Source organism: Cyprinodon tularosa, unplaced genomic scaffold (genome assembly GCF_016077235.1).
Source record: "Cyprinodon tularosa strain WSP-4 unplaced genomic scaffold, ASM1607723v1 ctg1653, whole genome shotgun sequence".
In the NCBI taxonomy this organism is placed as follows: Eukaryota; Metazoa; Chordata; class Actinopteri; order Cyprinodontiformes; family Cyprinodontidae; genus Cyprinodon; species Cyprinodon tularosa.
The window spans coordinates 2,162-27,535 of record NW_024038487.1 but is presented as its reverse complement, the minus strand read 5'-3'; the positions used below and the strand labels follow the sequence as shown (position 1 = coordinate 27,535).

The 25,374-nt window shown below is 39.8% G+C and overlaps 1 protein-coding gene and 1 long non-coding RNA gene across 7 annotated transcripts in view; one reads left to right on the top strand and one right to left on the bottom strand.

The window, feature by feature from the left end:
* LOC119780745 (A-kinase anchor protein 13-like) overlaps window positions 1-25,374 on the bottom strand; it is a 27,637-nt gene extending 2,263 nt beyond the window's left edge. Inside the window, exons 1-10 of one of the 6 annotated variants that reach the window (XM_038280894.1) lie at window positions 24,869-25,374; window positions 23,899-23,981; window positions 23,623-23,829; window positions 21,054-21,155; window positions 14,916-14,966; window positions 14,482-14,709; window positions 7,338-7,403; window positions 6,719-6,781; window positions 6,471-6,633; window positions 5,785-5,828 (exon numbers count right to left, since the gene is read on the bottom strand). In XM_038280894.1, the coding sequence (XP_038136822.1) occupies window positions 14,639-14,709; window positions 14,916-14,966; window positions 21,054-21,155; window positions 23,623-23,829; window positions 23,899-23,981; window positions 24,869-24,942 (588 nt within the window). In that variant the 5' untranslated portion in view covers window positions 24,943-25,374 and the 3' untranslated portion in view covers window positions 5,785-5,828; window positions 6,471-6,633; window positions 6,719-6,781; window positions 7,338-7,403; window positions 14,482-14,638. Of the gene's footprint in view, window positions 1-5,784; window positions 5,829-6,470; window positions 6,634-6,718; window positions 6,782-7,337; window positions 7,404-14,481; window positions 14,715-14,915; window positions 14,967-16,711; window positions 16,845-17,583; window positions 17,663-19,894; window positions 20,344-21,038; window positions 21,156-23,622; window positions 23,830-23,898; window positions 23,982-24,868 lie in introns of those variants that run through there. The other 5 variants (XM_038280896.1, XM_038280897.1, XM_038280895.1 and 2 more) reach the window with 5 other exon arrangements.
* On the top strand, window positions 11,671-13,053 carry LOC119780747. Its single transcript, XR_005280445.1, has 2 exons — window positions 11,671-11,824; window positions 12,030-13,053. It is a non-coding gene; the product is annotated as an uncharacterized LOC119780747 (long non-coding RNA).

The window sequence follows — 25,374 nt, the reverse complement described above, 5'->3', positions numbered from 1 at the left end:
TTGGAGCCAAATTTTAAGGGTGGAGACGACAATTGGGTTACATGTATATTGGGATGGTCGAAAGGGCAATATTTGTGTAAGTAAAGCTAGAAGTGACGTAGAACAGGATTTAGCTTCTAGTTTACACCAGATTAATTCAGGTTCGCGAATCCAGAGAGTCATTTTGTTTATGTTGGCTGCCCAATAGTAGAGTCTTAGATCAGGGAGTGACAAACCACCAACCGACTTATGCCTTTGTAAAAGCTCTCTCCTTTTTCTGGCAGTCTTGCCTTTCCATATAAAAGATGAAATTAGCCTATTGATAGCACGAAAAAAGGAATTGGGTAAAAAGATCGGCAAGCATTGGAAAAGATAGAGAAAACGTGGAAGCACGTTCATTTTGATGCAGTTTACCCTTCCCGCTATAGTTATGTGCAAGTTACACCATCTTTCCAGATCTGATTTAAGCTTTTCAATTAGGGGTTGAAAATTGGTCTTGTAGAGATCTGAAATCTTGCGGCAAATATGCACTCCTAAATATTTAAAGCTGCTTTTAGACACTTTAAATGGAAAACACACATCAGGGATCCCGAGGGCTAAGTTATTAACAGGAAAACATTCGCTTTTTGAGAAGTTCAACTTCTAGCCGGAAAATGCTCCAAAACGGTTTAGCAATTCAGTTATTTTGGGGATGGTGGTTACTGGATCAGAAATAAACAATAGTAAATCGTCTGCATACAAGGAAAGTGTATGTTCCAAACCACATCTGTAGATTCCTTTATTAAAACTGGCCGATTCAAGTGCAATAGATAAAGGTTCGATTGCCACAGCAAACAACAGTGGACTCAGAGGGCACCCTTGGCGGGTTCCTCGGTTAAGTGTAAAATATTGGGATTTCATCTCATTAGTGCTTACAGATGCTTTAGGGGAAGAGTATAAGAGTGAAATCCAAGATGTATACCTAGACCCAATGCAAAACCTCTTTAAGACCTCTAATAAATAACTCCACTCCACCCTATCAAAAGCCTTTTCTGCATCCAGGGAGACCACCACTTCTGGCGTCTCCCTGGATGCGGGAGAGAAAAGAAGGTCGAGGAGGCGGCGGACGTTGGAAAAAGAGTGTCTGTTTTTCATAAACCCGGTTTGGTCGGGTGAGATGATGCTTGGCATGACTGATTCAAGACGTAAGGCCAGTGCCTTAGCTAGAATCTTATAATCAGCATTTAAAAGGGAGATAGGACGGTAAGAGCTACACTCGGAATCTTCTTTACCCGGCTTTAGTAATAAGGTTATTGATGCCTCTGTGAGAGTTTGGGGCAGAGCTCCCCGGTCCAGAGAGTCATTGAACATGTCTAAGAGAAGAGGAGTTAATTTATCAGCAAATTTTTTATAAAACTCTATAGGGTAACCATCAGGGCCAGGGGCCTTGCCACTCTGCATTAGTTTAATTGAGTTTGCTATTTCACGAGATTCTAAGGGTCGATCCATTTCACTCTTCTGGATAGCAGAAATGGGTGGAAAATTTAGGTTATCCAGAAAGCTCATCATGTTTGTTTTGTCAGGTAGGGATTGTGACGTGTATAGTTCAGAGTAAAATGTTTTAAAGGTTTCATTTATGACAGATGGCGCTACTGTAAGTTCACCTGAAGGGGTTCTTATCTGTTTAATTTGCTGGGATACAGATTGGTTTTTTATTAGGCGTGACAGATGGCGTCCTGCCTTCTCACCATGTTCGTAGAGAAATCCACGCGATCGTAACATTAATTTTTCAGTTTCTTGTGTTGACAGCAAGTTATATTCCATTTGAAGGGTTTGCCTCTCTTTATCTAATTCAGGGGATGGAGATGTTGATAATTTTCTGTCCAATTCTGTTATGCTTTTCATGAGTTGTTCCTGTTTTTGTTTTTTGAGTTTATTTACTCTTGCAGAATAAGAAATAATCTCTCCTCGGACTACCACCTTTAATGTCTCCCACAGTAGAGATGGGGATATGAGATCAGACTTGTTGGAGATACGAAAATCATCGATTACTTTGGATATTGTTTGGCTAAAGTCCTCATTATTAAGCAATGTGCAATTCAGCCTCCATGGGGGGCGTGTTTTTTGTAAAAGTGTAAACGAAAGGTCGAGTAGCACTGGAGCATGATCAGATACCACTATCGTAGAATATTCTATGTTCTCGACGACAGGAAGAAAATAATTTTCAATGTAAAAGTAATCAATTCTTGAGAATGTTTTGTGGACCTGAGAGTAAAAAGAAATTTGTTTTTTATCAGGATAGATAAAGCGCCATGGATCCAAACCTCCTACTTGATCCATAAACGTTAAAATTGCTTTAGCAACTTTAGAAGGGGAATCCTGTCGTGGGGAGGATTTGTCTAGCAAAGGATTTATAGTACAGTTAAGGTCGCCTCCTAAGATAAAGTGGTGGGAAGTTAAGTCTGGTAAAAGTGAGGTTATTTTCTTAATAAATGCCTCATCGTCCCAATTTGGTGCATAGAGATTAACAAGAACAACAGGTACATTAATGAGGGAGCCTGAGACTATAACAAACCGGCCTTGATGGTCAGCTATAACGTTTGTTGGGTAAAACTGTATTTTTTTATGTATTAAAATCGCTGTACCCCTTGCTTTGCTACTAAAATTGGAATGGAAACTTTGGCCAACCCATGAAGCCTTTAACCTATGGTGATCCTTAGCGATCAAATGCGTCTCCTGTAAAAAAGCAATTTCCGTTTTAAGATGTTTCAAATGGGAAAAAACTCTACCCCTTTTTACTGGACCATTGATCCCTTTAACATTCCAAGAGACAAATCTGAGAGAGGATACCCTTTTTTTTGTAGTATTAGCCATAGACTAATATGTAAGTATATGGTAGGAAAAACCAATGCATGGTAGAAGAACGTGGTGTTACAAAAGCACAGACAAAAATAGAGACAGAAGCAAATCTGTAGGATCTACCACCCCAATACCCCAAAACAAAAACCCTTAGAACAGGGAACAAATAAACATACCTAAACCTCCCTAAGCATGTCCTAAGAACGAGAACTAGCAGCGGGACTCCATAGACTCTGTTACTTCCGTGTGACATAAACTTATGAACCTAACACTCACCGAGCAGACGGGGCTCCTAAATCTGCAAATGTGTCTACAATGTATAATAGGTGCAAAATAAACAGAAATATCAGGGGGCAGTAATAATCCCATATCAGCATTCAGATTAGAGAAAAATAAGTTAAAAAAAAAAAAAAAATTAAATAATAAAAACAATAATAATAATAATGATGATAATAATAATAATAAAATATAACATAAAAAAAATTAATAATAATAACAAATAATAATAATAATAATAAAAAAATAAATAAAATAATAATAAAAATAATAAATAACAAAAAACAAAAACAAAACAAAAAACAACTTAAGTAGCCCTTTGGAATTACATCTTGATCGTTATAAACGTCCAAACGTTACCGTGCACAGGGTCCAGATAAAGCCGGCATCCTCAATAAATCCACTAACCGGTGGGAGCGATGCGCTCGTTGTAAAAAACCTGGGCTTTTTCTGGAGAGTCAAAATAGAAGTTCTCATTTCGGAACGAGACCTGGAGACGGGCAGGGTGCAGCAGGCGGAATTTTATTCCTTTCAGGTAGAGAGAGTTTTTGATGGTATTGAATGAAGCCCGTTTTTTGGCCAGAGCAGCGCTGATGTCCGGATAAACTCTCAGCTCGGAGCCGCGGTAATCCATCTTATGTTGTCTGGCCCATCGGAGGACTTTTTCCTTCTCTTGGAGGCGGAGGAATTTAATGATGAAGGCTCTCGGTTTCCCGGCGCCGGCATCACCTGGTCTGGGGCCGAGAGAGCGGTGAGCTTGCTCTATCTCGGGAGGACTGTCGAAAACGTCCGGCCCCATCACCGCCATCAGCAGGTTGGAAGCAAACTTGGTCGGGTCCTGGTCTCTCTCGCTCCCCTCAGGTATGTTGATAATCCGCAGGTTGGAGCGCCTGGACCGGTTCTCGAGGTCGTCTACTCGTTCCAGGAGAACCGTGGCTTGGGATTGTAAGGTCTTAACAACAGCTTCCATCTCTGTGATTTTTTTCGAAGTTTTCACTCACCACGACTTCAGTATTAGTAAGACGGTTATTAAATGACGTCACCTGCTGACCCAGTGAGTCCACTGACTGCTTCAGAGATTCAGTTGACTGTTGGATCAGGATAGCCATGTCAGCTTTGAAGCTATCACGTTGTTTAGTGAAAAGAGCCTCAAGGTCGGTCCTGGTGACTGGGTCGAAGTGGCCTCCGCTGTCGGCGCTTCTGCCCCCCCGGTGTGGGAGTTCAGGTGCGGCTGCGGTGGCCATGCTGGCTAGCTTAGCTGAGACGCTAGCTGCCCGAGTTGTTACTGCCGGCTGAGGGTTAGAGTTTGAGGAGCTCATAACGTCGCAATGTACCTTCTTACATAAGATTGAGCAATGCACGAGTCAGTCCAAGGAAAAGCACAGTTAAACTGGTAGACTTGAAAGGTAAATGAAAAGTTCGGCTGGAGCTCCCTGCTCTCACGTCTGCTCTCTACGTCATCAAACCGGAAGCTATTTGTTTAGTTTTCTGACCGTCATGCTTATCCGGGTTAGTGTTTGTAGCTGAGAGAGAGAGACAGAGATACTGACAAAGACTTTAAAGCAGCAGTCTGTAACATTGAGAAGAGAGCAGACTTCGACTGAAAATTTGAAGAAAAACAGGTTTCACGCCACTCCCCCACCCTCTCTGCTTCACTCATGCCCCACCTCCAAGCCCCACCCCTCTCACAGCATCTGCGCGGCTACCGCATGCGACCACAAGCATCCAAGCAGCGTACGCGGCATGGAGTGTGAACCGGTAAGAGCGATAACACTCACCTCCAAGCAGCTAGATATAAGATGCTGGTTATACCGAAGTTTGCCGTGTAAGCAGTTGTCGGCAGGGGCAGTAAGGGCAGTTTCTCTTTCGCTGGTGGCTGTCGCTCCGCCATGACTTCCACGCGTGTCCTCCTGACTGCGGCAGCCGGGCGCTGCGGCAGGGTAAGCGGTGGGGTGGGGTTGGGGGGGTGGGGGGGGTGTTGGGGGGGGGGCTGTGATTGACACTCCATCAGACGCTCCTCTGGCTGTGATTGGTTGTTTTGACTCGTCCCGAATTATTCTTTCCAGATTGAAATACAGGCAGTATGCAGGACCAATTGAAGCAGTTTTTTTCACAGGCATAGGGACAGTTTTAGCCAATATGACAAAAAAGTGATTTTAAAAACTTACAGACTTCAGCTTTAAGGATTGAAACCTTAACAGGTATAGGACATTAAATTAACAAAGAAGGATATAACACAACATAAGACTTAAATGAAAGAAGCAAAATTTTCACCTAATTAGCTTGTGATTCCCATCTACTGTATGTGCCACAGACTGTTGGGAGCGGGAACACTGTACTGACGGCGCCTTGCAGTCTGGATGGATAATCGTCTCATCAAGATGGCCTCTGGATCAAGTCGATGCATTGATGCCCTTAATCGATGCCCTTTTTGAAATATGTAATGATTATAATGAATTGAACATTGCCAAAATTATTAAAAGCAGAACAACAAAATGTTTTATGGATGGCTATAAAGAGAATAATAGATGTAGCTTTTTGAATCAACAGCAACAACATCTACTAATTTCACAAATTATTAATAATAATTAAATAACTTTATTTAATTGAGGGATACCCTAACACAACAATTCTTACTTTGAATATTTATGCCCCTGGATCGGACATGGGCCAGCATGATTTTGTAGCCAGCATTACCAAAGTGTCCAAATCTTCATCATTAATTGTCTGATTTTCTGTTAAAGAAGCATTTACATAATATTACACATTTTAAATTGTAAAAAAAAATAATACATGCAAGAAATTACAACTTGGTTGATATGTTAAGGACTTCAACATTTACAAATATAATATGAAATCAATTGTATTTGGATAGCACTAAATCATAACCAGTTGTGTTCAAATAACAAACCATGGTCAAAGCAAGGTATACATTCAGGTTAAATAGTCTTACATACAAGTGTTTGGTATGATGAAGCAAACACCACTTAGTAAAACCAACCAGTTGAACCTAAGTAAGCAGAAGAACAGAATCCCCCATTGTGAGCAAATGCAAGGGATTCCCATTTAATTGTTTCATTGCTACAAGTGTCCTACACTGTCAAGTTGACTTTATTCTTGATTTATACTCCACATAACAAAAAGCCATTCGCAAAGATGACTTCCATTGGTTTCAGCTGTTAGGTTGTCAATATTACGCTCTAAATATTAACTGTACGGATGATGTATAAAATAAAAAGGCATGCAGAGCTTTGTTTATTATTCCCACCACTTACCACAACTAGATAACAATGTGGCTAATGTGGCTATGTTAGCTGTGGCAACTCATGAAATGACGGTTAAACAGGATGGAATTTACGTGTAGTTGTTTAACTTACCTTAAATTCTCTTGGGCTAATCTCCTCTGGATTGTCCTAGAGGAGACACCACACCAATCTGACATTTGTCGGGTTGGGAGACCAGCCATGGCAAAGGTGGTGAGTATTTCCCCAGGAACATCCAAAGGGGGACGTCCTGCCCTCATGCTTGAAGATCGGACATCTTTAAGAAGCACAATATACTATTTTACCCTAGGAATATAAAGTAATATATATCATATCATATCTCGTCAGCAAAATGAACTTACCATCAACTGGATGTCGGCCCAAAGAAGTGCGACTGGCTGTTCCTGGCCTTGGTTCCTGTTGTTCTGTTAATTTTTACAAAAATGGATTAGGATATAAAGCTTTGGAAATAGATTAACCATAGTATATCAGTTGTGCAGTGCAGCACTCTTTTGCTTTGTGTGACTCTCTGTACATTTACTTGCAAACCCAGACATTAATCAAGAATCAATTGAAGGTCCGTGTACCTTCAGGCAGTTCGTTTTTTTCCCTAAAAACCAAAAACGGAAGCTACTTCCGTTTTTCGTTTAGAAATCAAAAACGGAAAACCAAGCCGTTTTTCCTTTTCTGTTACCACAATTTAGAAAAGAAAAAACAAAAAAACGTAATGAAAAAACCAGCCCGTTTTTGGATTTCGCCAATTCGACAAAGACGGTTTCACGGCTGGCCCCGGAAGTGCAGGGAAAGATTTCAAAATAAAAGCATAGATAAACGCGTAACATAATGCAAGCCTGAAGAAAAAAACAATGAAGCGTAGAGATGTCTTTTGAATAAAAAGAGGACGTTTTTACGTTACAACATGATAGTTTATTGTAGAGACCTAAATTAAACAAAAAATATGTATAAAGCTTGATAACTTACAAGTACCCGTAGTCCTCCAGTTTTCTGTGACTGCAAGTGGCTGTTCAGTAGCAGTCGAAGTTGAAGCTGTTTTTTCAAAAGTAAAAGTTAAACAAATCTCAAAGGACCATAAAACATGTCGGATATTAAACTTACAGCGTTCTAGTTCATCAATTCGATCGGCAGCTTCCCTAAGAAGAACCGATACAGAACGTGCTGCACCCTCTGTGTTCGCCATTTCTAGACTGCTTTTCGGAGGGAAAGTCCACAGGAACTGAGCGCTGCAGTTGCATCTAACCAACCAATAGGCTGCCATTGTAGCCTGAAGACACCGCCCCTCATTATCATATTAAAGCAGAAGCGAAGAGGGGAAAATAGAATGTGATAAATTAAAAAATAAGGAAATACTTAATGAATAAGGGAAATTGGAAAATGGGAAAATTAAAAATGTTTCAAACAAATGGTAAAGGAAAAATAGATAAAAGAAAAATTGGTAAATAAAAAAGGGATATATGAGAAATTGATTAATGAAACCGGGAAATAGGAAATCGGGTTAATGGAAAAAGGAAATTGAACAGTGGTTAAATTAAAAGATAGATTAATGAAAAATGGGTAAATTGATAAAGAGATTAATGAAAAATGGGTAAATGAAAAATAGATAAAAGAAAATGGGTAAGTAAAAAAAGGGATATATGAGAAATTGATTAATGAAACTGGGAAATAGAAAATCGGGTTAATGGAAAAAGGAAATTGAAAAATGGTTAAATTAAAAAATAGATTAATGAAAAATGGGTAAATAAATAAAGGGATAAATGAAAAATGGACAAATGAAAAATAGATAAATGAAAAATAGATAAAACAGAAATTGAGAAATAGATAATCTGAAAAATAAATAAAAAAATTGGCTTAATGAAAAAGGGAAATTGAAAAGTGGTTAAATGAAAATTAGATTAATGAAAAATGGGTAAATGGATAAAGGGATAAATCACAAATAGATAAATGAAAAAGAGAAATTGGGAAATTGATAATATGAAAAATAAATAAATAAAAAATTGGTTTAATGAAAAGCTAAATTATTTATTTAACACATTTTTTATTTATTTCACTCATTTTCTTCATTTTTTGATTTATTTTACTCATTTTGTATTTATTTCACCCATTTATTTATTTATTTATTTATTTACAGCAATTAATTATTCACATAAATACAGGAGAAAATGAGAAGGGAAAATGATGTCTCTGCAAGTCATCTAGGAATCTTCTATGTCATTACAGTTAATGATAATAATAATGATAATAATAATAAAAATAACAAAAATAGTATAACAATACGCCTGTTATTATCAGAGTAAGATATTGAGGCAGCCCAGGACAGAAGTGGCCTTCCTTACCAGCTTATTCAGTCTCTTTCTGTCCCGCTCTGAGCTGCCAGGGTCCCAGCAGACAACAGCGTAGAGGAGGGCTGAGGCCACCACAGAGTCATAAAAGATTTTAAGGAGGGGCCTGCTGACTCCAAAGGCCCTCCTCAGGAGGTGGAGGCTCTGGCCCTTTTTATACACAGCGTCAGTGTTATGAGTCCAGTCCAGTTTATTATTGACGTGAACACCCAGGTATTTGAAACTCTCCACAGTTTACATTACAGTGAACCCTTGCTATAACGCGGTTCACTTTTCACGGTATCGCTGCGTCACGGATTTGCATCATGCATTGTTAAACTTTATTGTCAAACATAATCAATGGTGGCATGTCGGTTTATAAGGATCTTTTGGCCCAGAAGAAAAAAGAGCGACAACAACTACCGATAACTTCTTCTCTCAAAAACATACATGCACCGCAGGCTTTAGAAGAAAAAAACGCCACAGAGCAATCAGGATGCAGCGGCTCCGTCAGAAGTCACTATTTGTCCCACTGTACTTTGTATTTTTTTTCAAAATCATTTTTCATTTTCTCCCCTTCCAATCCGTCACGGCGGTGCTGATCCCCGCAATATTAACTCTTCATTTAGTATTGATGATTCAAATTATTACTTATTTATTTATAACTATATTATTTTACAGTCCAGTACAGTAGTTAACAACGTTTATACCATACTTTTATTTGTTAAACAAATGCTTGGGCCTGTAAAACCTTTTTGTTCGTTGATTTCAATGTTGTATGGAGTATTTCATTGTATGATAACTCTAAAAAAAAAAAAAAAGGTTTCTATTTCACGGATTTCACCTATCGCGGGTTCTTTTTGGAACGTAACCTCCGCGACAAACGAGGGTTCACTGTATTTAAAATGGGAATACTCCGGATTAGCTCACTGACTTTTGGGTCGATCACAGCCATCCCTGACAACAGTTTAGAAACGCCACTATTCATCGCGGCAGCAAGCAGCATTCTTGCATAATGTGTCCAAAAAGCCTGGGGGTTGGGCCTTTCATGCTGTATCAGGCATCATAGCGTCCTTTTCCAGATCAAACTGAAAATTTTACCAGCTCGATAATAATAATTAGGGCTGGGTAAAAAAATCGATTAAATCGATTTGAATCGATTTCCCTTTCAATAGCCCGATATCGATCCATAAAAACCATAAATCGATCCATTATAATACGTCTTTTCATACATTCATGACTTCTCGCGTCCCGTGAGATCTCGTCACTGCGCGAGAGGAGCGCACCAAAACAATATGGCGGAAGCTCTGAAATCACCGCCAAGAAGTTTGAAGGCAGATGTCTGGAAATATTTTGGTATAAAAAAAAAATGACAGCAGTGAACTGGACAAGAGCAAGACGGTTTGCAAGATTTGCTATGCAGAAGTGAGGTATTGTGGAAACACAACTAATCTTCGAAACCATTTAACGAGACACCACTCAGCACAAACACAATCTGATTCAGCCCCGAGGCAGATGCAGCTCGAGAAGGCATTTGATATCAAGTTACCAGCAAACTCCCAGCGTGCTCAGAAAATAACTAAGGCTATCGCTACATACATCTGCAAAGACTTACAACCATACTGCGTGGTTGAAAATGAAGGTTTCCGTGGCCTTATGAAGATGCTCGAGCCACGCTACGTTATACCCTCACGCAAACAGTTTAGTGAGGTAATAATCCCAAGCATGTACGCAGATGTAAAACAAGGCTTTGCAAGGACGCTTAAAACAGCAACGAGAGTTGCCCCTACCTGTGATTGTTGGACTTCTAGGGCAACTGAGTCATACCTAACTATAACTGCTCACTACATCGACAACGAGTGGGACCTAAAGTGGCATGTCCTACAGACAAGAGCAGTTGAAACTAGCCACACTGCGAGTAATTTACGTGACCTATTGTTTGAAGCAATTGGAGAATGGGAGCTGACAGACAAAGAGCCAGCCATCGTAACGGACAATGCTGCAAATATTGTCCGTGCGGTGGAAATGATGGACCTGTTGCACGTCGGCTGTTTTGCACACATCATCAATTTAGTTTCACAAGCAGCGCTGAAAATCCCAGCTGTGGCTCGCCTGCTATGTAAAGTAAGGTGCATCGCATCATTTTTTCATCGTAGCACCACAGCAAGCCACAAGCTTAAAGAGAAGCAAAGGTTACTGGGCCTGCCTTTACATAAACTGGTGATGGACGTTGTGACACGCTGGAATAGCTCACTGGAAATGCTGGACCGATTTCTAGAGCAGCAACCAGCAATCTCAGCTGCTCTGCTGTCACCTGAAGTATGCAGGAATGAAAAAGATCTCTGCACCCTGACAGAGGAAGACATAACAGTTGCCAAAGATGTGGTGAAAGCTCTGCAGCCACTGAAAGCAGCTACACTGGTCATGTCGGAAGAAAGGTCGCCTACTCTATCAGTCATTGCACCTCTGCAGGCACAGCTGCTGGACCAGATGACTTGCACCCCCTGCGACTCCACAGTGATAAAAGAAGTCAAGACTGCTGCATATAACAACTTAAATTCAAGGTATGCCTAGATGTCTATGGAGGATAAAAAGTGCCAAAATTAAATAAATAAATACAGCATTAAATAAATATTTAAATGTGTCAATAATTAATTAAATGTGGAATTAAGTAAATAAATGTGTCATTCATTAATTAAAATCATGTCACTAATATAAAGTGCCACAATTAAATAAATAAATACAGCGATAAACAATGAATTAAATGTGTAATTCATTAAATAAATAAGGAACACATTTATTTAATTAATTCCTCATTTAATTCATTATTGACACATTTAATTATTTATTTAATGCTGTATTTATTTAATTTTGGCACTTTTTATCCTCCATAGGTGTCTGTCTTGCTGTGTAAGATATAACAATATATAGTGCCATGATATATATCTAATTTAAATATGTTTAATCTCTTTAAGATATGTGGCCCTAAAGGACAAGCTGTATTGATCGTCAGCATTAGATCCCCGCTTCAAGGGCCTCCCTTTTTTGTCCGATGTTGCCCGAGATGACACATTCAACAGGCTAATGGCGGAAGCTGCTGGTGGGGAGCAAGTTGAGGCAGAGGCATCAAATGTAAGTTACAAGACAAGTACTGATGATAAAGTATAAGTATAAATAATAGATTCCTCTTGAGTCCTGACTGTTCTTGTACGCAGCAGTATTTGAATTTAAATCATAAAGTTTTGTACTAGCAGAAATATGTAACACTTGACTTCCACAGCAAGTGCCTAATTGATTTAAAATTAAGTTTATTCTGTATGTTTTCATCTATCTACAGGAAGAATCTGTTGTCGATCCAGCTGAGGAAACTCCGCCTGTGCAGCAGACAGAGACTGCCCTTGAGCCTGTTGAGGAGGAGGTTTGCCCACCAAAGAGGCAGAAGAAATCTTCTGCGCTGATGTTTCTTCTAGGGTCAGCCTACAAGCCAAATGACACTGTGCCACTCAGAACTCTTGCTGACCAGGCACAGGAAGAAGTGAAAAGATACAGGGAATTAGCACATCTACCACTTTCTGAAAATCCATTGCACTGGTGGAAGGTGCATGCTGAGGAGTACCCCCTTTTGGCTCATCAAGCAAAGCGGTACTTATGTGTACCTGGGACTAGTGTCCCATCTGAAAGAGTATTCTCAACTGCTGGCGATATTGTTACAGCAAAAAGGAGCTGCCTCACTTCGCAACATGTAGATCAGCTACTTTTCTTGCAGAAAAATCTACAACAATTCAGCATTAATTAAGAAAACACACATATGTAAGGGGTTTAGGTTTCACATACTGTGTGAGTTTCATGGTTCATGGAAAGTTTTTTTATATAAACATTTCCAAAAAATACAGTTCATTATACTTTTGCGATATGCAATTGCAAAGCCTTCTTAAAATATTCTTGTTAATGTTTTGTTATTTTGATAGTCTGACTAAAATAGGACATGAGGGAATTCAGAGTTCAGGATGTAAATGCTTCAAAAGCAAAACAGAATTTAATTTTTGTATCTTGTTTTATCAAAATTTACTGTTAATAGGTATTTAAGTGTTATGTTTACTAAAGACCTGACTTTTGCACTTTAAGACAGTTCTGATACTTTTTCATTTCTGTTAGTATCCTTACATTTACAATTATTTATTCATCTGTTTGATTGTGTCTCTTATGAGACAGATTTGTTTTGCAACCACTGGAACATTAGCACAAAAGCTTTGTGAGACAGTCAAAGAATGTGAATGTCATGCGTATTCAGTGTGTTTGTTGCCACTTTATTTACACAGCCTGCTCTGTGATTTGAGTTGATTTGGTCAGGTCATGTTAAATAAAACATACATGATTAATGTAACTGTGTTGGGTTTAATTCCTAATGTAAATATGTAAATTTTTTAGTAATGCTCCAAGTTTGAGCTAGAAGTTTCTACTATTTGCAGCATTGGTTCTTCTGAGAATGTCTTCCATATCAAGGAAACGAAACAATAATTGTGAATCGAATCGAATCGGGCCCTTGTGAATCGAATCGAATCAATTTGGAAAATCTGAATCGATACCCAGCCCTAATAATAATAATAATAATGATAATAATAATAAAAATAACAAAAATAGTATAACAATTCGCCTATTATTATCAGAGTAAGATATTGAGGCTGTAGAATGATAATCCCTATGGTCTAATGTAATTCCTTGGAAAGGTGGAACGCACATCAGCTGATCTAAATAAAAGAAGGACGCCATAAAGTCAAACAGCAGTGGAAGTGTTCTCATGCATCCTCTCCCCCATCACCTCTCTCTCCTTCAGATTCATTGCGATCACGGCCAACCAGGCCTTCAGCAAACAACCGCGCCTTCTCTGCGTCTGTAAATGTAGTCTCCCTGCCGTTGTGTGTAACTCTCAGCCTGGCTGGGTATACAAGGCCGAATCTCACTCCGGGTTTGTAACCGAGTAGGTTTCTGGCTGCAGTGCAGCGGCTTTGAATTCGCTAGCCTTGATAAGTGAGGTTTCGTGACTGCATTACTTTCTTCAGAATTTCCTTGAAGGCATGACAGTAGTGCACCCTGACGATCGAGTGCTGCAGTGGTTCACCATCACCCGGGCGCTCTCGCAGTGCCCTATGAGCTTGGTCAATCAGTGGTCTTTCATCCAACTGTAAGACATCTGTCAGCAGCTTTGCTACAAAGTCTCTAGATTTTTTTGCCTGTTTTCCAGCCCTTTCTTGACTCCTGCAATTCTCAAGTTCTGCCATTTTGACCCCCCCTCAAGGTCCAGGCACTTTTCTGCCTCTGAAAACTTTTCTAACAGATTTGGGGATATGAAGGTTTATGCAACACCTAAGCCTGGTGTTGCAGCAAATAAGACCTGAAACAACATTTTTTTTTATGTGTAACTTTCGTTGAAAAAAAAAAAAACAGCTAAATCCTATCACCCAAAACCAATCATATTTCCTGATAAGTTTACTTTGCACCTTTCCTCATGATCTTAGAAAAAGTTTAATAAATGTGTGATGAAATTTCAAGGAACTAAGGTCGCCTGTGATAAACAACAAAGCAGTGAAGAAAACTAGTTTATGCAAAAGACTTCCCACTTTATTGTGTTATGACGAAGAGAAACCCCCTGCAGCTTGTGAAGCACTCCTGCATGACTCCCTCAGCATTTATTTTTCTGCTGAAAAATAAACGCCAGCGGTTATATTAAGAACTACACCTCCTTAGAACCTAATGGAGAACAAGGCTGGGGGAAGATGATGCATCGTTACCTGTGAGTGCACCGCCTAGTCTCTCTCAGAAAGCTGCTGCTCCCTCAACTCCCACTCCTTCTCCCTCTTCCGCCTCTCCTCGGTGAGAGCAGCCACTTGCCTTTGCAGGGAGGCCAACTCCTCCCTCTACTTCTCCAGGCTGCGCTGCTTCTCTTGCTCAATCAGGGAGCTGGGACGGGAGGACTGCCGCTGGTCTTCGATGTAGCTGTTCTGCTGGACCACCACTGCCTGAGACACACAAGGCATCAACGATCACAATAGACACTTAACTCATGAAATTCTAAGATGATTCTATACTGTTATCAAAATATTTATGATCAGATCTTTTTGCACAAAGAGAAACTTCTTAAAATGTACATTAACTTAAAACTTCACAATCATGTTTTTATTTCTGACATAAATCCTGCAGATGCAGACTTCAGGAGGAGGCGTACCTGCAGAGTGCTGAGCAGGAGATGCAGGTTGGAGACGCTGCGTAGGACCTGCTGTTAGAACAAGGGAACATAATGAGTGTCAAACAACCTGCTAACATCCTGCAGTTATCATGACTAAACTTTACAAATCTGCTGTTGGATATATGAAAGCAGGAGATCAGGTCAGAAGGAAAGCCAAAGTAAGCTTTTTCTGTACAAGATGGTATGTCTAAAAGGAAATTAGCATTGACCGTCCCTCTTTAAAGTCGCAGGGAAGCGGCTGTTCCAACCTTGCATTTCCGAATCCTCCCGACTTTACACGAGTGAATAAAGTGAATGTGATTGGTCGTTCATCAAGGGGGCGGGGTTGTTGTAGCAGAAGGTACACAGACAAGTTTGGTTGTAGCCGGTTTGTCGGAAGCATCTAGCTAACCAGTTAGCTACTTAGAGCTAGTAGGTTCCCAATGGGAAATTCCAATGGGACCAAGTAGCACTAAATTGGTGACTTAAAAAACACTGTCAAGGAACGCTATGGACAGCGGAAACATGCAAGAGGAGGAGAGTTTTGTGTCGGAGGTCGTGGATGAGCCTCCTCCATCATACATTTTTTATTTAGAGGAGGAAAGCGGGGATGAAGATGTTGTGGAAGAGGACGCCAGGGCGGCAGAAGCTTGGTTTGGTGTAGAAGGCTTCCAGCCGTACATGTTTGAGCCCTTGCTTCGCAACGCTGCCAGTTCTGTTAGCTCTACGCCTGCTGAAGACACAGATGTCCATCCCCATGAACACTGGGACGGAACTTAGTGGGAAAGGAAATGATTCTGATTTTAACCGTTGCGTATATTAGCTGTGACATATGAATCAAGATGCTATGACCGTTGATATTTAACTAACTGGTCTGCATAAGATAACGAACCCCCTCTTATTATTTGAAACCAAAATTTGCATATCACTGGTTATTTAGTTAAATTTTACATAATTTTGTAAAACATCAAATCATTTGTTAGGTTCATGGGTAGCAAGTTATTCAGCACATGCGTAACCTAGAGTCTAGAAAGCTGTACTAAAACAAATTTCTTTTTGTAAACATTTGTGTTTACAAATGACAAAATAAAATCTGTCACAGTTTAAACAAACAAGCAAAAACAAAAACATTAACGTAGGGCCAGAACTACAATGAAAGGCTTTAGATTGAATGCTACTGATGTTCCAGAATGGCTGGGAACAAGTTTAGATCTTGATTTTAATGCAAGATTTGAAAACTGCCGGCGGACGGATGTATTTCATCATATCCAATCTAGCTGATTTTCAGCTGAGAACAAACATACACACATGAATATACGCTTAAATAATAAATATTTGTCCTTTCCATTTTTGTCATCTATCTAAAATCCCATTAAAATACCTTTAGGGTTGTTTTTGTAACCTGACAAAATGTGAGACAGCTCTAGCGCTGTGAATGGTTGAACAGGGCACCGTCCTGCAGCGTTTATAGAAGCTGCAGTGCATTCTGGATGTGACATTTTCTTCTTTTTAAACACTAAATAGAACCAGGCCACTGACCTTTACTTTGCTGAGTGTTTACCAGCCTACAAATATGATCCATATGATGTTACTAGGTGCTTTGAAAGCGAACTCATAAAGCTTTTAAAGCTGTGGCAGTAAAATCTGCAGCAGAGCATCATCACAGATCTGTAGTTCAGGCATTAGCTGTACACAACCTGCTCTGTATAGCATTTCTTTTTAATTTTCTTTATAGTTTCTATTCCAAACTCCTGTTTATGTTTTTTTTAACTGTGTTTTTTCCTTCCTTTCTTTTGCTGTCTTACTTTTTCTGCAAAACACTTCATGCAACACCCACAGCTGCTGCAAAATCACGTATGGGTTGGGCTGCAGTTTCAGCCTAAAGCTGACAACAACAGTGTTTTGTACGTTTCCATGCCAACAGCGTCTCTAAGGCTACGTTCACACTGCAGGCCTTAATGCTCAATTCCGATTTTTTTTGTGAAATCAGATTTTTTTGCGTGTCCGTTCACACTTCCAAGTATATGCGACTTGTATGTGATCTACTGTGTGAACTGAAAGCGTTCAACCGAAGTGTCCCGCATGCGAACTCGAGGACGCGATGACGTCACATGTAGCAAGCGTCCTCAGTGTTTGCGGAAGTAAACATGACTCGTAATACCGCAGCGTATATTGCGTTCTTTAAGTTCTTCTCCAGGAGCAGGCATATTACGAACGAAATCTTTTTAAGAAGATCAAAAAGAAAGACCCTCCCCCGGTTCCGGTAAGACCCTTCGAGTTTGGTCTGAATCGAGCTATCTTTCCAAATATGAATTAAGTCAGCAACCTCACTTTCTCTCCATTGACTGCTCTCTGTGTTATCTTCCGCCATGGTTGTTAGTTTTTCCCGCCTCCGCTTAGTAGGACGCAGATTAGTAACGTTTAGTAACATTTGTCAAGTATCAATGAAGTGTAGGTCGGATGAATGCGACCTGGCCGTACAGACACAGGTCGCATTTGTAAAGATCAGATACGTATCGGATTCAGGACCACATATCCAAGTGGCCTGGGTCGCATTTGAAAAAATCCGATCTGTGTCGTTCAGATTGTCATAAAAAGATCAGATACAGGTCACATATGGGCAAAAAGATCAGAATTGGGTCACTTCAGGCTGCAGTGTGAACGTAGCCTAAGTCGATTCAGAGAGAGGAAGAAGTCCTTACCTCACTGTTCCTCTTCAGCAGCTGCAGCAGGTTGGCGTTTCCTCCCTGCACACAAACAAGAGCACAGACTGAGTGAAGTCAAACCAGTGCATGTAGTGCAAAGTGTTTGACTGCACAAAGCTCTGTAGGGTTGTTTTCCCAGAAGGTATATATAGAAGGTGAATATATCTATTGTTGTTTCCCTCCTTTACCTTTCTGAAAGAGAACATCTGAAAATAGTAAGAAAATATTCTGACTTCTTTGATTTACATACAGCAGAAATGAGTCTCATCTCATATATTACATATTATATGTATATATATATATATATATATATAATATATATATATATATATATATATATATATATATATATATATATATATATATATATATATATATATATATATTATATATGTATATATCTGCATTCTTCACTACTGCCTTCTTCTGCTGTTTGTCGATCAACACGATGTCTGGTTGGTTAGCCATCACCTGTTTGTCAGTCTGGATCTTGAAGTCCCATAGGATCTTAGCTCGGTCATTCTCAACTACCTTAGGAGGTGTCTTCCATTTTGACCTTGGGACTTCCAGCCCATACTCATGGCAGATGTTCCTGTACACTATGACAGCTACCTGGTTGTGGTGTTCCATGTATGCACTTCCTGCCTGCATTTTACACCCTGCTGTTATGTGCTGTATTGTTTCAGAGGCATCTTTGCACAGTCTGCATCGGGGGTCCTGCCTGGTGTGGTAGACCCTGGCCTCTATTGTTCTTGAATTGAGTGCCTGTTCTTGTGCTGCCATGATTAGTGCCTATATATATATATATATATATATATATATATATATATATATATATATATATATATATATATATATATATATATATATATTTATTGTCTCCCTGGCCTCTGGTAGAGGACCCGAGCTTGAGGATGACACATACCACCCCACGAGGGGTGAGAAATTTTTTTTTTATATATATATATATATATATATATACATGTTAGTACAAAACTAACACAGACAATTGCCCGTAAAGAAATAGCTTGATATCATGGTTGGTGATCCTTTGGTTCAGTAGATACAGGGAAAAGCTGATGTAAAAAAGAATAACTCTAGAAGCTTAGGCAGTTCACTTTCTAGCACAAGACATAGGGCTAGAGCAATGACAGCTCTACCTTTCTCATAACTCATACAAAATAGTTAGGTTATCCTGAGCTAATTCCTCCATATCTTTGCTGCTTTAGGCTTAGGATGCTGGAGGACATGGGGACCACTTTTCATCATTCTGCATCATTCTGCTTAAGCTCCACCAATAACTGTATGCTCTCTCTCTGCCTTTTCTTGTCATGGTAGCTTTATCTGGTCTGTTACTGTTCAGCTGTGACTTATTCTGGACAGAAATATCAGCTGTGCTGCTGCCATCAACATCCCTATTTATAGATGTTGAATTTGGCACCATTTCTTTCTGTGTAGTCCTATTTCTTTACTGTGACCAACTGTATATGCTCTCTTCCATCCTCTGTTGTCACAGAAACTTGCCCCCACTTCCTCACCGCCACAGCTAGCTTGTGTCCCTCCTGCATTGTGGTGTGGAATAACATAGCTCAGACCACGCTTTAATATTGGGCATAAATGAAAAATACACACTGCTGCGGGGAGTATAACCAGCCCTTTAACTTTTGGAAGTCTGCTTCTTTCTCCTCGGTAGACGGCCGCTAACAATTAGCCTAGTTCTGATGGAGGTTTTTCCCTGTTAAAAGGGAGTTTTTCCTCTCTACTCTCACTACATACATGCTCGGTGTGAAGGACGGCTGAAGAGTCAATGACAAAATGTAAGTGAAAGTCACTGCATGCTCATCCAAGAGGAGCGTGTCGCACATGTCAATGACTGGATGCAATCAATTGGCTTTCCTTCATTGAAACCTTTAACTCGTCTGACTGTGCTGTCTCTGTAAAGTGCCTTGATATGGCCTGTTTATGAATTAGCACTATAGAGATAGAGTGAGTTGAACTGAACGATATAATGGTTGAGATGAAAGCATTATAATGAAATGCAATGGTCCAAATTCCAGATGTAACGCAATTTGAATTTGTGGTACATCTTCAAAATTTCTCTTCATGGTTGCTCTTCGAGAAATCTGACTCAAAAAGAAAATAGACAACATTTCCATCTCTCCATTTGCAAAACTGGTAGGAAGATAAACCTGAAAGGATTTGGAGGTGTAATAAATGCAGGTGTAATCTGGATCATCAACATATTTACCCAGAGGGCTGAATACAAACACAAGGCAGAAATTAAAGGCTTTTTATTTCATTCCCTATCAGCAGCATGGTAACTACATTGAATTTACGATAGAAACAATAGATGAAGCTCAGCGATTTCCATCAGTTAGCTCACATAAAAATAACATCAAATTAATGAAGTCAGGTCACTTTGTTTTCCATGAACTCTGGCGCATTTTCACTGCTTAAAACTTTAGACAGAATTTAATTATCCTTTTTTTTTTTTATAGAAAGCTGCACCAACAGAGCTTTCAGTCTCTTAGCAATAAGGGAGTATAAACATTCCACAGCTGTATTTTTAAATGTAGTGCAAGTATTATTCCACTTGTTTTGTGCCGTCTATATTTTGTCAGCTGCTATGACTCCACCATCCACTGAAGTGGCAAAGAAATTTACAACCATCTTTGATTTTTGACACGGTGAACCAGTTTTATTATTTGCTGCATTGTTCTCTCTCTCTGGTTTCTCAAATACCCGAATTATATCACATTACAGTTAACACACTGGAAAAAATCTAGATAAGTCTTTTTTTCTTAAAATAAGTGCATTTGTTCTTGGATTGAGGAAAAAGACATTTTGCCAATGGAACAAGACAATTTACACTTCAAATAAGAAAACACAATTGCATTGTCTTATTTCAAGTGCATGTTATCTAATTATCTTATTTTAAAAATACTAATTCCATTGGCAAACTATCTCATTTACCTACTCAAATTAAGGATAAATAAACTTAGTTTAAGCAATTTTTACTTATTTCTAGACCATTTTTCCAGTGCATAACTATCCTTGCTGTATTTTGCTTCCCCGATCACTGCTGCTGATGTAGAAGTATGAACCTAGAACAGCTCAATGAGTTTGTCGGCATCCGTTTTTAAGCCACCAGCTGAGAGGGATCCCTCGGGGCAACGCCCCCTTGGGGGTCTCTGCTCTACTCTCCTGAGCGGCTTCTAAAATATCTCATTCATGACATTGAACAGGTGGATTGTGGGAAGTGTTGGGTGTGGTTCCTGCTGCTGTTTGAGCTCCAGTGAAACATTAATAATAGACTTTAACAGCAACATCAGAACCTTGACACACAGGTTGGGGTTCAGCAGATTTCCTGCTTCCAGAATCTGATTCAACAATCTGACGTAAACAATCATGCAGAGTTACAGTGTGGCCTTAGTCTTGCTGCGGGGCAGACACACCGGCCCAGCGCCTCCCCCCTCGTGTACGCTGGCCATCGCTCCGCCCAGGCTGCCATTCAACAGCGCCTGCAACGTCTCCACTGTGATCAACACACACAAACAAAAACACACACACAGGCAAGCATTAATGCACAGGTCAGTAAGTGGATTATCCCAGCTAACTGTGTTATAGCTCAGTTCTGCAACCAAGAATTCAGCCAGACACTCCTGGCTCCTGTTGCCGAGCAACCGCCACCCACCTGTTGGATCCACAGAGCTTCTTCACTAAAAGTTTCAATATATTTGCAATTTGAAAGCAATATTAACTCTGGGAAGAAAAAAATGCAGCATGTGCAGGAGACCTGAGGTGAACCCAGGAGGTATAAAAGTAAATCAGAAATCAGCCGTCTGTATTGGGAAGGCTGCAGAAGTAAAAAAAAACTGCAAATAGTGAATAGAAAGTAAAGATGCAAGCTGAAAAATACTTTTCATGTTTGTTTAGAGTTTTCTCTGCCTGCAGGGATGCTTCCAGTTTTGGAGCAGTGTGAGTGTTCCTTATCTAACCACCAGCTCTGACTGTTAGGCCACTAACTCGGCTTCAGGCAAGGTCTGAAACAGGAATACCCAAAACATGAGAGACCTACTGGGAAGTGATCTTGCTGCAAAACAAAAGTCACAAATATAACCTTTACATTTCTGAATAAACTAATAAAAACCTATGTTGATCCGCATAAAACCAACTGGATGCAAAACCTTTTCTTTTTTTCTCCTGAAAAGTAAACCTTACTAACTTTTCCTAAAATAAGCACAACCCAGCTCACCTTCAGAAAAACATGCAGCTAAAAGAGCTCTTAATGGGCAGAGAATGTGCCGTGCAGCTCTGTCTTTCTCTCCGTATTCCCATCTCTTTGTCTCAAGATACAGATCCTGTGCAGCGAGTTTTGCTCTCAGCTTCTGCTTTCTTCTCATAAACATTTGATGAAACGAGAGAAAAGCCCAAAACATGGCCTGAGTGCAGTCTCCAAACTCATCCTGATTCCTTTTATGTTTTCAGCACACATTTAAAGAAAAGAAGCTCGTGCTTCAGCTCTGATTAGAAAACTAACTCAGAAGCAGGGATAGATAATATCTGACGAGAGTCCTTTGCAGAGTCATACAAAAGTATTCACATCCATGAAACTCCTTTAAATGTCACCAACGCCAACCTGGGGTTATTAAACAAGAAACCAAGTTGTGATTTTATGACAGTGCTCTGGTTAGTCCTTCGTCTCAAAATAGAAAGAATCAGACCAAACATGGCTGCCTGCTACACAAACCTAGTCTCCATGAAAGAGAGGAAACAAGAGACATATTCTTCAAAAAAGCCAAAAGAAGTGGAAACAACATCACCATAGCAACCTAAACAAACCCAGCTGAGATTCTCTGCGATAATCAAGGAAATCCATGTTTACAGAAAACCTCCATCCAATCTTCCAGCTCCAGCTCCTCTGCTTAAACGTCTAAAACAGTCTACATTTTGTTTCCTCTCTAAATGTGTGAAGCTGGTAGAGGAAGCCGGTTCTAGAGGTACTGGCTCAGCAGGATTGCAAACAAACATACACACACCAGGTTTTGTGTTTTTATCATGATCATTGTCCAGACTCTGCACTGCAAAAAATCTAAATCTAAACAAAATATTTTTTTCTTCAATTGAGATAGATGAGACAACTTAACGTTTAAAATGAGAAAAAAAAACAATTGCATGGTCCTATTTCAAGTGCATATTATCTAATCATCTTATATTAAGAGAAAAAAAACACTCATTCCATTGGCAGATCATATTTACCTGCTCAAATTAAGGGTAAATACACTTGATTTAAGAATGTTTTACTTTTTTCTTGATCGTTTTTTGCAGTGTACACAGGTCATTCTAGAAATTGGAGCCTAAACATGAGTTGGGGGTAAATTGTCAATAAGGACCTGGTGTTCACAAGTAGAAAACGTCTTAAATTAAGTGTACCTACCCTTAATTTTAGCAGATAAATAAGATGATTTGCCAATAAAAATTGTATTTTTAATCCTAAAATAAGATAATTAGATAATATGCACTTTAAATAAGACAAAGCAATTGTTTTTTTTCCTTGTTTTAAATGTAAATTGACTTGTTCCATTTGCAAAGTATCTCACTTACCTTGTCAATATAATAAAAAATGCACTATATTTAAGCGGAAATGACTCATTTAGATTTCCATTTTTTTGCAGTGCAAAGGTGGTAACCTTGCAGACAAGGCTGTTTTCTGGGCTAAAACAGATATCAGTGTATGTTCTAGGAACAGTAATTGCCCCTATGCAGCAGAAACATGACTGGTTTAACGTGTGACATTACTGGAACATCATAGATAACCTAATTTGAACCTAATTTTAGTCCTGATGTTCCTTAACAACAGAAGTTGATGCTATGATCTTATAGGAAACATTTCCTGTCTGCCTCTCACAGAATTCATGTCAGTGTTGCTTCACATCCAAGGACACTTAAAGAGAAATGTCTTTACACCACAAACACCACAAGCTTCACTTCCTCCGTCTTACCTTCCTGCAGAGCATCTTTCATGATAGACTCCTGGCTGCAGGCTGACCTGAAAAAAGGCTCGACCTGCCTGTAGGCCTCTTCGCTGGTGCTTAAGCCCTCCCACATCTCCCTGAAGAGCAGCACCTTCTCCTCCAACAGAGAGATAATCTCTGTGTCTTTCTGCTTCAACATATCTGGCCGGCAGAAACAGACAATGGTATCGGCATCCGAGGAAAAAATGAAAAATACTTTTGGTGTTTCTTTCCACAAAAGCCTGTTTGATGTGTTCTTCTCACCTCTGATCTCTTTGGCTTTGCTCTCCAATTGTCTTTTGTCATCCTCCGTCTCACTGGGGATCCCCTCATCTTCGTCTTTGTCCCTGCACAGATGTGAAGAGCACAAGATGCATCACAGATTAAACTGCAGACTGTAAAAGAGAGCATTAAAATTTGAAAATCTTAAATAGTTACTGTGCAAAAATCTAAAAAATGCCACTTATTTACCGTAATTAGGGTGAACTATTAAACTCGATGATTACATTTTAAGTTAAAAGCTAATAGATAAGGAAAATAGAAACCTGTATTTAAATTAACCTTCTAATAAACCTTTAGAGTTCTTACTCATTTTACATTTCTTAATAACTTTCTCTACTTTCTGACATTTTTCAAACTTCTTTTCCTCCCACAGAGGAAAAAAAAGCTAAAAATGAGCTTCGGCCTCATCCTATGAAGAGCCCATTCACATGTATAATTCAGAGAGAAGATAGCGTGTGCATTGAGTTTTTCTTTTCTCATCTCCTGCCAACAGCTTGATTTCAGTTTTGTATTCTGACAGAAGTCAGAGGAGGAAGGAGTGAGACAGAGGGCTAAATCTCTTCCTTCTTCTCACTGGCTGCATTCGAGTAATCCTCTGCTTATAAGGGAGCTGCCCTCGCAGCCAATCCAGCATTAGATGGTCCTTGAGTACATCCCATCCACAGGTAGAGTGCAGCTAATCCTCCTGGCTGCATAGTGCTTTGTCCCAACTTCACGTACATTATCATAAAAAACTGGGAAAAGTCTAACCCCAGCTTAGAGCGCAGAGGAGAGGCCAAACCTGAGCCTGTTCACAGCAGAGTTACAAGCTTAAGCACAGAGAGGATTAAGTAAAAAGAAAAAAAGTTTTTTCGAAACAACAAAGCCTTACAAAAGAAGTTGGAGGATGGGATAAAAAAAAAGAAAAAGAAGCTGAGGAAGCACACTGGAGACCCAAATGATTCCCACTCACATGGACTGCACGGCTGTCTGGATGAGCTGCATCCAGGTGTTGCGTTCCTCCTTGGAGCTGGCCAGGATCTCCATCAACTCCGGCTTCTCTGTACCCTCTGTGATGAGGAAGAAGCCACACTCTTTGTTGGCGACCTCCCTGACGATCAGCTTCTGGAGGGAGATGACTGTGGAGAGCTGGTCCTTCGGGGAGACAAGGGAGGATGAAAATGGAGGGTTGGAGGAAGCCAGCGTGGGAGGAGAGAGGAGAAAAAGAAAGGAGGCAGTGGGAGGGTCAAGGGAGAGAGGATGGGAAAAGCACCAAGGAAGGAAAATGGCGGGGTGGGGGGTGGGGGTATGGGATTGGGGTAATTATTGGTGCAATAAAAACAAGTACAGCAAAGAGGGAAGAAGATGGTCAAGGGTTTTTTTTAATCAGGGAGGAGATTTAAGAAAAAGAAAGTAGATCATCAGAGCTAAGATAAGCTCATTAGATCAGTTTATTTGATCAGATTAATAATTTGGATC